General features: G+C 31.4%; 1 protein-coding gene across 3 annotated transcripts in view; it reads left to right on the forward strand.

The window, feature by feature from the left end:
* The window catches only part of LOC126881114 (protein cereblon), a 68,368-nt gene that overhangs the window by 29,129 nt on the left and 25,868 nt on the right, over window positions 1-13,371 (forward strand). For all 3 annotated transcript variants that reach the window (XM_050645163.1, XM_050645165.1, XM_050645164.1), the window contains exon 6: window positions 1,419-1,558. In XM_050645163.1, coding sequence (XP_050501120.1) covers window positions 1,419-1,558 — 140 coding nt within the window. The remainder of the gene's footprint in view (window positions 1-1,418; window positions 1,559-13,371) is intronic.

Consider the following 13,371-nt stretch of genomic DNA (forward strand, 5'->3'; position numbering starts at 1 on the left):
GTTGTAGTCTCATTTTTTGCGAATATTTTATTTTTTTAATTTCTCTGATATCTCTGATTTAATAGCAAAGAAACTAGACGGTTTTATTATTTATTATGTGTTTTCACTGACGACATGCGATACGTGAAGAGGCCATGTCTTGTCATACCACTTAGATGCAATTATTTTCTACATATAGTGCGAAAGGAACAGAGTGTTTAAAGAAAAAAAATCTGTGTAATGTACCTCTCGCTATTTAAAGAGCCTCCACGTAGACACCAAATCCGTACTTATTTTCAAAGAAATTCCGCCCCAAAACATCACAGGGTCTCCATTAAACAATCTCGTTTCTCTTATATTACGCTGTGCATACCGCTTACCTGGTCGACAAATAACTCTTATAGGTGTCGATAAGAATTGTTTACCTTATGTGCCTTTCTATTTTTAAAGTTTTGTTAACTGTTATTTTTTATTGTTAATTTAGTTTTGTTTCAGTTAAAACACCTGTTAAAAAGTAAAACCACCTATCTTCTTTGTTTCTAAAGATATCAAGGGCATTCAAAAAAGAAAATGTTCAAAAAACATAAGACTACAATACGATTCCGATGTATACTAACATTTGTATTCTTTTTCTCATGATCATCTTTCAGTGGGTCACAGTTTTTCGATTTCTTTCTAACGCATTAAATTGTATGTGACAGAAAAAAACGCACGTCGGTGATTACATTTCGTCGGTGACATTTATAACATTTATTCTAGTTATTCTAGTTGTCGATAGATGGCGCCATAATAAAAAAAATATTTTTTTAAAATTAGATAATAATATTACAAATATAATCTGTATAATTTATAAGACTATACAAATCAAAGAAAATACCATTTTATAAATGCAAGAAACACATTTGATTTGTTTTATTCCAAATTGAAAATAAAATGTGACAACTGTCAGATTTAACTAAAATGTCATGTTAGAATAAATGTCATAAATGTGTATTATCACGGACTTACTCTTTTTCCTATCATTTGTTACGCACTGAAAAATGCTCATGAAAAGGACAATACCTCGTCCTGCCTACAGGGTGGCACAAACTTAACATAAGAAAAACATTTCTTTTCTTCCACCCGGTATAAGTACAAAAAAGAAGTTTGAGTAAACCTCTGTACAACTGTGTAAATACTAAAGAAAAATCTAAAATAATAAAAAAAATTAGCGGAATCCGTTAATCTGTTCACGAAAAAATCAACTATGAAAATGAGCATAATATTCCATATCCCTAACTTTTGACGAGCAGTTTATAATAAAAAATATATTATATATTATACATTTAAAGAATTTATAACTTTTTACATCTAAGTAATAAATTTTATATTGTGTACAAAATGATATTTTTGATGTACCAACACTACATATAGTTTTCGCCTACTTTTTTGGTTTTTAGAATATGTGCCCCAAGATCCTATAAAGTTAAGTTATTGGTTTGTACAGAATTATCAGCTAAGCCACGATGAGAGATTATATATTCTGAAACTCAATTCAGCCCTAGAGAGGCTGAAACTGGAGTATAAACTGTTACAATTGGTAAGTGAAAAATATAGAGGAAAGTAACCAAATATGGAATAGTGTACTAATATGGAATACCTCCGAAAATATAAGTTGGAAACGCACTATGAGACCATCGTCTATTTCAGTCGCTCTTTTTATTATCGCATTCACACCTCTGTGTCAGATGCGCGAACTATACGTGTTTGGCAAACGCGTTTTGTTTTATCGTCTCGCAGAAAATTTCAAATTAAAAGGTATATATTCAACTAGTATTATTGGTTATTATGCATGAATACAGACTTGAAGGTATTGAGTATATCGATAGTACGTTTATTTTAATATTTTATAACCTTCTGTAATTAAAACATTACGACTTGAAAAAATGTTGATACTACTTTGAACTAATGTACAAATCCAAATATGTACATTCGTTGGTGCCTAATTATGCAATATTCCATAATTGGGTCTTTGGGGAAGAACAGCTGCCGTAATCTTCACCCTACAATGATTGAATGATTTAGTAAATCAAAATTTAAAGAGACAAGAAAAAGAAAATAAATTAGCTAAGACAAAGATTAAAAAGAAAACTGCGAAGAGAAACAAACCAACAAAGAAAAATAAGACTGATTCTGAAAAAGAAGACTCTGAGGAATAGGACGTTATCCAGTTTGATGCAGACAGTGAGCCCAATCCGTTGTTGGTTCAAGAATCTCCTGGCTCTGAAGATGCTGAATATATGTTTGCCAAATACTTTTTCCACGGATAACAGTGGAAAAACTGGATTAAGTGCATAATGTGTGGGCTTATTATGATTGTGCTGATCCAGAGTTTGATACATGGATATGTGATGTCGGCAAGTGAATTAAGCTACTTCTTTCATTTTTCACAATTTTCTTATTTAAATTTATTTGATCTCAGATGTTTATGTCTATTTTTGTTATTGATATATTGGTTTATGCTTATACATATATTCCATATATGGGTACCTATTCCATATTTGGTTACTCATTTGGGATTTTGTTTTTGATTTTATTTTGTTAATTAAGATATTTAATAGAAGGCTTTTAATTACTACATAAAAATGTATGACTTATTAGTCATATCATTAAACTGTTTTCATTCCTATAAAGGTATTTTTTTATATCCCCAAAACAAAATAGTATTCCATAATTGGTGACTTTCCTATATTCGTTACTTTTATTAAATACAGACGTAACTCTCATATCTTTTTTGGCGTTTATAATTTCAACTCAGATTAGTTCCAAAGATACCAAAACTTTTTGAAAATGCATCGCTTAACATTATAAATCGAGAAAAAAATTACATTACGCTATAATAGAATAGGTAGGTGAAAATTTTACAGGATATTTCTACCTTTGAGCCATTTCATTGCCTCATGACTAAAGACTGGATTATATGCAAAATGCATATGCATATATATGCTGCATATTTCTCATGTTTTTCATAAATGCATATGCCTTGCATATTTGGAGATTTAAGAGCATATAAATGCATATTTTGATGGGAATTTACTCTACCCCATTTAAAAATAAGGTATATATTAGTAACATCAACATCCATTAAAATAAAATGTGAAAGTAAATATTTTGCTGTTAAGCTCCTTTGTTGTTGTACCCATAAACATAATGGGCGTTATTTATAGCTGCAGGTATCATTATCCGGATATTTAAGATTTATAGACTTCTCAGAATTTACAAATTACCTAAGTAAATACCGATTATATTTTGAATAACATTACAAATATTACCTGTACTTTCTGCTGGTGTCGGCCAACTATGAATTATTCTGGGAAAACCAACCAAAACGAAATTTTAAGGCAGCGTTGCCAATTTAGCTTATTTTATGCTAGATTTGGCATATTTTTGTGTTGTTTAGCTTATTTATTTCTTGTTTAGCATATAGCATATTTTCTAGCATATTAAATAATATAAAAATTATTTAGTAAAAATCGAAAATCTTCTAATTCAGAACAAATTTTTATGTTGGCCTTACAATTACTAAAACAACTTAGGAACTCTCTCACAGGAACTTGAAACTGATATCAGTGAGTCAAATCTGATTCCTAACAAAAAATGTTTAACCATTCACACATACACACCTACATCAGCAAATCCCTTCGCCTTCAATAATGTTTATATTAGTACTTATGTCTGTGGACCATGAGATTACTATTAACTACAGGATCATGTTTCAGCATTTTTTAAAACAAATAATTTATCTGTACTGGGTTATGCTTGCTATAGGGATTTTTTATTAGTTGATAATGGAATACCTACTGTTGAACTGATCATTCCATCATTCTTGTGAGGTTTGGCAAATACTATATTGGTCGAGTTGGCAACACTGTTTTAAGGGTAGGATAGATTATTTTATTTTATGAATGGTTAGTCTTAAATCAATCGCCGATTATTCAACTTTTGTGATTGCAAGTTATTGACTATACTGTGTAAAAAAATCATTTTATTATTATTGTGAAAATGCCTAAAGTAGCAAGGGAAAAATCAAGTCTTCTCAGAAGTTGGATTGGAAGTAACAATCATCTAAAAGTTATCGACAGTGAAAGTATGTTTTGCACCATTTGTGATAAAAAGGTAAGTTCTCCACTTCAATAGATTTTTAAACTTATCAAACTTCTTTGCACATCTATGTGTCTGTCTATTCTAAAATGACAAACCGTCCCATTTCTTCAAAAACTGTTTTTTAAAGTTCGCAACGGTTTGGCTTATACAGAGCGAGGTGTTGAGAGTGGCCCACCCTGTATACTACGGTACACTGACTGTACTTTATTGTTTGACGATTTCAATTTCACTTTGAGAAATAAAAAAAAATTGGGGGAGGTTTAAAAAGTTTGATCATTTTAATGTAGGTATCTATTTACGAAAACATCTAAAACATCATTATCATTATATTCCAGATTCCATGTCAAAAGAAATTCCAAGTAGTTCAACACATAAAAACTTCACTTCACCAAACTAAGCTATCAAAAAATGATAATAAACCTCGCCAGCAGATTCTACAGAACAGTTTGCAGATTCAGAATACGTCAGTTGGGCAAGAAACCTTTGCAAAGGATTTATGCCATTTTTTTTTGAACTGCAATATCCCTCTGCACAAGTTAGAACATAAATCGTGTCAAAACTTTTTAAAAACTTATTGCAAGATTAAAGATAAACCAGCTCAAATACCAAGTTCTTCAACTCTTCGGAAAAAATATGTCAGTGCATGTTACAAAGATGTGATGACGAGTATTAAAAATCAGTTAAAAGCCGATTATCTTTGGATTTCCGTCGACGAAACAACGGATACAAAGGGTCGACAAATTGCGAATCTAATTGTTGGAGTTCTTAACGACTCTGGCGATTTTAAAAACTCATACTTAATTAGTGTAAAATGTTTGGAAAAAACAAACTATGCTACAATAGCTAGATTTGTTAACGAATCCCTAACAAATTTTTTTTTACCTGATCAAGTACCATTTGAAAAAATATTATTAATGCTTAGTGATGCCGCCTCATATATGATGAAAGCTGCATCCAATCTTAAAATCTTTTTCCCTAATTTAATTCACTGTACATGTTTGGCGCACGGCCTAAACAGAGTTGCAGAGAAAGTTAGAATTGAATTTCCCAATGTAAACACCTTAATAAATAATGTAAAAAAAGTATTTCTGAAAGCACCACTACGTGTACAGGTATATAGGGAGATGCTTCCCGATATTCCTTTACCACCAGAACCAGTATTAACCAGATGGGGAACTTGGCTTAAAAGTGCTATATTTTTATCTGAACACTACGACGACATCAAAAGCGTTATTTCAAGTTTTGATCCGACTTGTACCGCTATTGATAACTGTCAAAATATTTTTAAAGAAAAGTCTATTAAAAATCAATTGTTGTATATAAAATCGAATTTCGATATCATTGAAAGTTCAATTACAAAATTAGAGGCTCAAAATTTATGTCTTCACAATAGTATGTCTATTGTTGATTCGGTTAAACAGAAAATAACAAATCTGAATGGGGAAATTGGAGTAAAAATTAAAGATAAACTTGATGACGTTTTAAACAAAAATGAGGGTTTCACTTTATTGCGTTCAATAAATAATATAATCAATTTTGGAAACTTCGATGAAAATATTAATATGGATCCGTCTCTAATAGCAAAGTTTAAATATGCCCCAATTACATCTTGTGACGTTGAGAGATCTTTTTCTGCCTATAAACAAATATTAACAGATAGAAGACATAATATTAGTTTAGAAAATATGAATCAATATATGATTATTTATTGTAACAATAAAAATATGTAAATTTGTTTTATTGTACTCTTTTTATAATATTAGTTTAGAAAATATGAATCAATATTGTAACAATAAAAATATGTACATTTATTTTATTGTACTCTTATTTATCTTGTGGTCAAAATAAAATATTTTGCCGTTTTATTTGTCACAAAACCTGAAGTTAAAAAAATATATTAAGAAATAATAATACAATTTGGTTTAAATTCAAACCTATTTATTTATTTTTATTATTTTTTATTTATTTATGTATTTAACGTAAACCATAAAATTATTCATATAAAAATAAGTGCATATATAAATGCATATTTGCATGTTAATTGTGCATATTCAGCTTGTTTTAAAATGCATATTGCATGCATATTTTAGACATTTTTTAGTGCATATTTTCCAGTCTCTACTCATGACTCATAAGTTAGTTCAACTACCTTCGAATCGTGTGACTGGACATTCTAGGGTGATGTGGTGGACTGTACGTTCAGGGATCTTCTATATTAGGTGTGCGTTGTTAGCTTCTTCGTTCCATTTGTCTATTCAGTACTCATCGATTGTGAAATTGTTTGGAAGATTGTTATCTGTTCTTGTTGACGGGTTTCGAGATATCAGCCGCAATTGACCGTGGTTTAGCTGATCGATTTGGGTATTTATTTCTGCCATTGAGGTTTAAGGGAGCTAAACATCGTGATTTGGGCGGTGACATGTTGCTTAAAACCGGATTATTCGGCTTCAGAATAGACTAATGCTTTGTCTTTTCTTGTAGACTGCGCTTTAGGCCAGGGTAATAAGACAAAAATATACCCTGTTCGTGACACTTCAGCAGCCAGGGTACTAAAGCGATTTTTCGACAAGTAATACCTATAGGAACATATTGTAACTATTTCCTGCGTAGGATCTGGCGGCCATTTTTATTTATAAACAATTAACTGTCAAAAAATGGCATTTCCCCCTTTTTTTTCAAATCAACGGAAAATAGTGATATGATTTTTTTAGTACAAATATCTTCGAGATTATGGAAAAAGCTTTAAAATGACGTATTACAAAGTTTGATATACTCATTTATTGTAAATATAATTGCGAAAAAAGGTGGATATTGCAAAAAAAAAATATTTTCTCAATAACTGTTGTAAAAATTAGTGTACAGCTTTGAAATTTTTGTCAAATGAGGGTTCTTTGGTGCTTAATATGTGATAAAAAATTCAAAGCGATTCATTCAATTGTTTAAATTTTATTCAAATTGTTTATCCCAGAGAGCATTTTTTTGCAATAACATAAGTAGTATAGTATAGTTGATTAAAAACATGGCATAACCCAGACATCCAAAGTGAAAGTTATCCTTCAACACCAAATAATTGTTCTATATGGTCCACACAATGTCCAGAAAAAAGTCACACCATTTTGAGCGTCGGGTTTGGGGGCGAGAGGGGGGAGAAATCGGTAAATTCGTAGTTTTTTAAGTTTTTCGCCAATATTTCTAAAACTATGCGGTTTAGCATGAACAACCCTCTATACAAAATTGTTCTACATTAAATTTGAAATAAAAAAGGCCCTACGCATAATCTTTCTAAAATGAATGGTTCCAAAGTTACGGAGGTAGTATAGTATAACTGGTACAAAAAAGGCCTAACCCAAACATCCAAAGTAAAAGTTTTCCTCTAACACCAAAATGTTCTATATGGTCCACATATTGTTCAGTAAAAAGTTACACCATTTTGAGCGTGTGGTTTGGGAGGGAGATGGGAGAGAAGCCGGTAAATTAGTAGTTTTTTTACGTTTTTCGTCAATATATCTAAAACTATGCTTTAGCGTAAACAATTTTATATACCAAGTTGTTTTACATGAAATTTAAAACAAAAAATATTCTATACATAATTGTTATAAAATCAACGGTTCCAGAGTTACGGAGGGTGAAAAGTCGAGGTTTTCGATACTTTTTATATTTTTTGGGCAATATTTATGATATAACTATACCAAAAACCGAGACATCCAAAGTGAAAGTTATCCTCCAACACCAAATTGTTTTATATAGTCTACATAATGTTCAGAAAAAAGTCACACCATTTTGAGCGTCGGGTTTGGGGGGGGGGGGGGAGGGGGGAGAAATCGGTAAATATAAAAAGTATCGAAAACCTCCACTTTTCACCCTCCGTAACTCTGGAACCGTTGATTTTATAACAATTATGTATAGAACCTTTTTTGTTTTAAATTTTATGTAGAACATTTTTCTATAGAACATTCCTTACGCTAAAGCATAGTTTTAGAAATATTGACGAAAATCGTAAAAAAACTACTAATTTACCGACTTATCCCCCATCTCCCCCCCAAACCGGACGCTCAAAATGGTGTAACTTTTTACTGAACAATATGTGGACCATATAGAACAATTTGGTGTTGAAGGAAAACTTTTACTTTGGATGTCTGGGTTAAGCCTTTTTTTGGACCAATTATACTATACTACCTCCGTAACTTTGGAACCGTTCATTTTAGAAGGGTTATGGATAGGGCCTTTTTTATTTCCAATTTAATATAGAACAATTTTGTGTAGAGGGTTGTTCAAAACCGATTAGTTTTAGAAATATTGACGAAAAACTTAAAAAACTAGGAATTTGCCGATTTCTATCCCCTCTACCCCCAAACCCGACGCTCAAAATGGTGTGACTTTTTTCTGAACATTATGTGGACCATATAGAACAATTTGGTGTTGGAGGATAACTTTCACTTTGGATGTCTGGGTTTGGGTCTAACTATACCATACTAAAGTCAGAAAAAAATGACCTTAGAATCATTCCACAGGTGTCAAATGAAAGAGCATGAGCTACATTTTCAACATGGTTTAAAAAAGTGAATAAAAAATTCATTTATTAGTAATAAATAATTATGCAAAAGTATCGTCAATTTTTCTTTATAAACTTTTTGAATAACCTTTTCCAAAAAAATTAACTTTTTTACCCTGTTTTAAGTGCACAACTACCAAGTAATGTTATCTATATCATAATTGATAAACAATTGTAATTAATATGTATAATTTCTTATATAACAAAATAAAAAGTTTATAAGGAAAGATTTACGATACTTTTGCATAATTATTTATTACTAATAAATGCATTTTTTATTCACTTTTTTTAAACCAAGTTGAAAATATAGCTCATGCTCTTTCATTTGACACCTGTGGAATGAAATTTAAATGAAAATTTAAACAATTGAGAATGGCTTTGAAATTTGCATCACATATTAAGCACCAAAGAACCCTTATTTGACAAAAATTTCAAAGCTGTACACTAATTTTTACAACAGTTATTGCGAAAATAATTGTTTTTGCAATTCCGACTTTTTTCGCAATTATATTAACAATAAATGAGTAGGGTAGCAGCACCATTTTTGGCCACTTCACCGTTAGTGGTCACTTAAACCAATAATCTAATATAATAAGATCCGAGTTTACCGCCTTTACGGAAATCGGAAGAATTTCGACTATATTCGTTCTAACACGATGGCTCTACAATTTGCGACTTATTCTGATTTACAGGTTAGTTTCTGCTTATTCTTGAAGTAGGTGACACTGTGTATTAGACCTTCTGTTAACGATATACGTAAGAAAACAGGTAAGTTTATTTAAGCTGTATTTAAGCCAAATATTAAAATTTTGTGATCAACGTATGATTTTAAGTTTTGGGTATGATTTCTTTACGATTTCATCTGTTTTTAAACTACTTATTTTATCTCGATACATTATTAAATTGGGTGGCCACAAATGGAACACTTATTTTTGTATTCACACCATTAATGGCCATTTGCTGGCTACTATTAGAACACTTCTGACCTATTTGTGGCCACAGCAACTGTTTAATAGTGGCTACTAATGGAACAGTTAAATCCAATTTTGGTCATATGACATAATTTACTGACTACTTTAAAAACACGCGTGTTCCCATAGTAGCCAGTTATACTCTACAGGGTGTTTTACTCGCAACGGATCGTTCGTTAACAAAATGATTTAAAAATATTTTGTAATAATCAAGGTATCCCAAAATGGGGTTGTAAAACAAAAATATAATTTTTTTATGGAGAACCCTGGAGTATGCATTTACTATACATTGACATTTATTTAAAACAAATAAGAAACCATACCGTTACCGGTAAAACATCATGTACATAAAAATATAACTAATAATTTATTTATAAATGTTTGTTATTATTACAGATAATGGCACGGAGTAAAAAGAAAATTGAAATCAAGAAAAAAAAATAATAATGTACGACAACGACCAAAACGAACATTTTTTCAATACGAACCTCAGCAAGTAAAGAATGCATTGGAAGCTATTCGAGGTGGAATGAAAGTAAGTACAGCATGTAATTTGTATGAAGTACCCCGTTCCACAATACGCAATAAGTTAAGTGGAAGAGCTCCAGAAACATCAGGCAAAGTCGGAAGAAGTCCAGTTTTAGGGAAGATCATAGAAGATCGGCTGGTACACTGGATCAAAACTACAGCTAAAATGGGTTTTCCTATTTGTCGAGAAGGCCTTTATTTTTCAATAAAAAAATTGGTAGAAGACAGTCAACTAAAAACCCCTTTTAAAGCAAATACTCCTGGGAGGAAGTGGTTTCATCTATGTATGCGTAGATTTCGAGAACTCTCATTAAAGCAGTCTGAATACATAAATAGAGCCAGATCACTAATTACTGAAGAAAAAATCCGAAACTGGTTCAAAGAAACTTTGGATTTACTTGGAGATGATAAGCATGTTTTGGATGATCCGGCAAGAATCTGGAATATGGATGAGACGTCTTTCTATTTATGTCCAAAAGGCGGTTTAATTTTAGCGGAGAAAGGTCTTCCAGTTTACAATACTTCATCCTCCTCGGACAAAGAAAATATAACCACTTTAATAACAGCAAATGCTTAGGGAAAATGGCACCACCCCTTACACTTTTTAAATATGATCGGCTTCCTGAGAAGATCTGCAAAAATATTCCAAGAGACTGGGGAGTTGGAAAATCACCCAAAGGATGGATGACATCAAAGTGTTTTTACGAATACTTTTCAAATGTGTTTATTCCTTTTATTCACGAAAGTAATATTGCGTTGCCGATTATAGTTTTTTTGGACGGACATTCCTCGCATTTAAGTTTGCCTTTAAGTCGATTGTGCATTGAAAATAAAATTATAGTTGTGTGTTTACATCCAAATACGACACACATCCTTCAGCCGTTGGATGTCAGTTTCTTTTTTCCGTTAAAAAGTAAGTGGAAAACTGAAGTAAAAATGTACAGATTTCACAACGGCAGAGATGTCAAAAAACATGACATTCCACAACTCCTTCAAAAAATTATGGATGAAACTGATTTTACTAAATCTCTACAAAATGGGTTTAAAACATGTGGACTTTTTCCGTTTTCTGCTAATAACGTAGATTATTCTAAAATCACATTAAAGAAAGAACCCATAGTAGTCTCTAGCAAAACGAAAACTTGTCTGACACATTTAAAATATTTGGAGTCTAAAATTCATCCCGACGTTTTAAAACAATTCAAACAGTCCAAATACGATGCTTTTGATGAATCATTGTACAATATATGGGTACAGTTTAAAAACGAAGAAGATTTATTACATGACCCTATTGAGAGTGTCAGCAAATTGTCGGCTGAGGAAATTCCTAACCATTATATGGTAGACAATTCCATTGTAATTGAAGTGGAAGATAATAATGTACTAACATCAACTCCAACAGTCTCTAATATTGTAGAATTTGACTTTCCAGAGTATAATAATCCTTCCTTTAAAGAAAGCAGTTTCATAGACAATGCTACAGAAATGTTAATAGATAAAGAGTTAGCAAAAAATTCTGATGTGGTTATGGACAATGAATCGATGGATCTATTGGAAAATAGCAGTGTTATTAATAAATTGACGGACTCGCCTATACCTTCAAATGTTGACTTAATGACTTCATCTGTTGGTACTACCATTGTCTATACTCCGAAAAGAAAGCCTGTAGACCTATTAAGTAACATTCTAATTTATCCCAGTGACGAAAACATTTCCAAGAAAACCAGAAAGCGTGAAATCTTACCTTCTGTGCTAACATGTAATACATGGTTGGAACTTGCGGTGGCTAAAGAAAAAGAAAAAGAACTTGAAATGGAAAAAAAAGAAAAAAAGAAGCAAGACAAAGAGGCGAAAAGAGCCTGTAAAGAAGAGAATCTAAAAAAAACTTCTAGGAAAAATGGAATTAAGATAAAATCTAAAGAGACTAAAAAAAAACCGAACTAATAAACAAAACAGTTTCCGTGAGTAATGTAAAGGCCCCTGAAGATGTAAAACAAGTAATTGGAAACGGGTTAGAAAAGACCAATCTCACACAAGAATCAGGGGAGGAACCTGTCTGTGAGGAGGCCAAAAATATACAGAATGTAGTTGAAGAGAACCCTCTTGACATATGTACTGCGGACAAAGTATCTACATACGTAATTGTACAGTACGAAAGTAAGTTTTTCCCAGGAATAATTACTGACGAAAAAAATGGCAAGGTTTTAATCAGCACAATGGAAAACTATGGGAATGATTGGAAGTGGCCACAAAAAAAGGATGAAATTTGGTATGAAAAGGATGAGTTAATGGAAGAAATTCAACCACCTTTAAAAAAAAATTCAAGGGGTTACTTTTTTGTTGAAGAGATCAATAAATATTATAAATTTTAGTAATTCGTGTTGATTAAAACTGTTATAATAACAATTTTTTTTATTAAAACTACTATCCTTTTCATGTAATTTTATTAACATTTCTAGTAATTAAATATAATTTTTCTACCTTTAGTAAAAAAATGTGTTAGGTAACTAAAAATACTAGAAACTATCATCCTTATCTATGTAGAATTAAACAAATGGCCACAAATGGTTTCTGAATAAACCACATTAGGAGCAAAGTGGTCACAAATGGTACAAAGTTAGTTTTTATATGCTTTCTGAATTAAAAATACCTAACAAAATGTCCTTATAATTTAACTTCAAACGTAAGTGGCTATTAAATCAAACAAAGTTAACGTCATACGTTTGCTCAATTACAAGTCCGCAGCTCTAATTTTTGATTTTTAATGATTTATTAAGGCCAAGAAATTCTTTAAGATGGCCAAAAATGGTGCTGCTACCCTATATTAAACTTTGTAATACGTCATTTTAAAGCATTTTCCATAATCTCGAAGATATTTGTACTAAAAAAACCATAAGTTTCCCTGTTTTCCATTGATTTGAAAAAAAAGTGAAAAATGCCATTTTTTGACACTTAATTGTTTATAAATAAAAATGGCCGCCAGATCCTAGGCAGGAAATAGTTACAATTTGCTCTTATAGGTATTACCTGTCAAAAAAACGCTTCAGTATCCTGGCTGTTCAAGTGTCATGTAAAAAACCTTATTACCATGGACTACTTGTCCTGATTGTGTCTGCAATGGTTTCCCAAGAAGTGTTTGCAAACTAGTGAATGATGCTATTGTGGGTTTTTACTCTAGCTGCAGTTAAAATGGCATCT

This window comes from Diabrotica virgifera, chromosome 3 (assembly GCF_917563875.1).
Source record: "Diabrotica virgifera virgifera chromosome 3, PGI_DIABVI_V3a".
NCBI lineage: Eukaryota > Metazoa > Arthropoda > Insecta > Coleoptera > Chrysomelidae > Diabrotica > Diabrotica virgifera.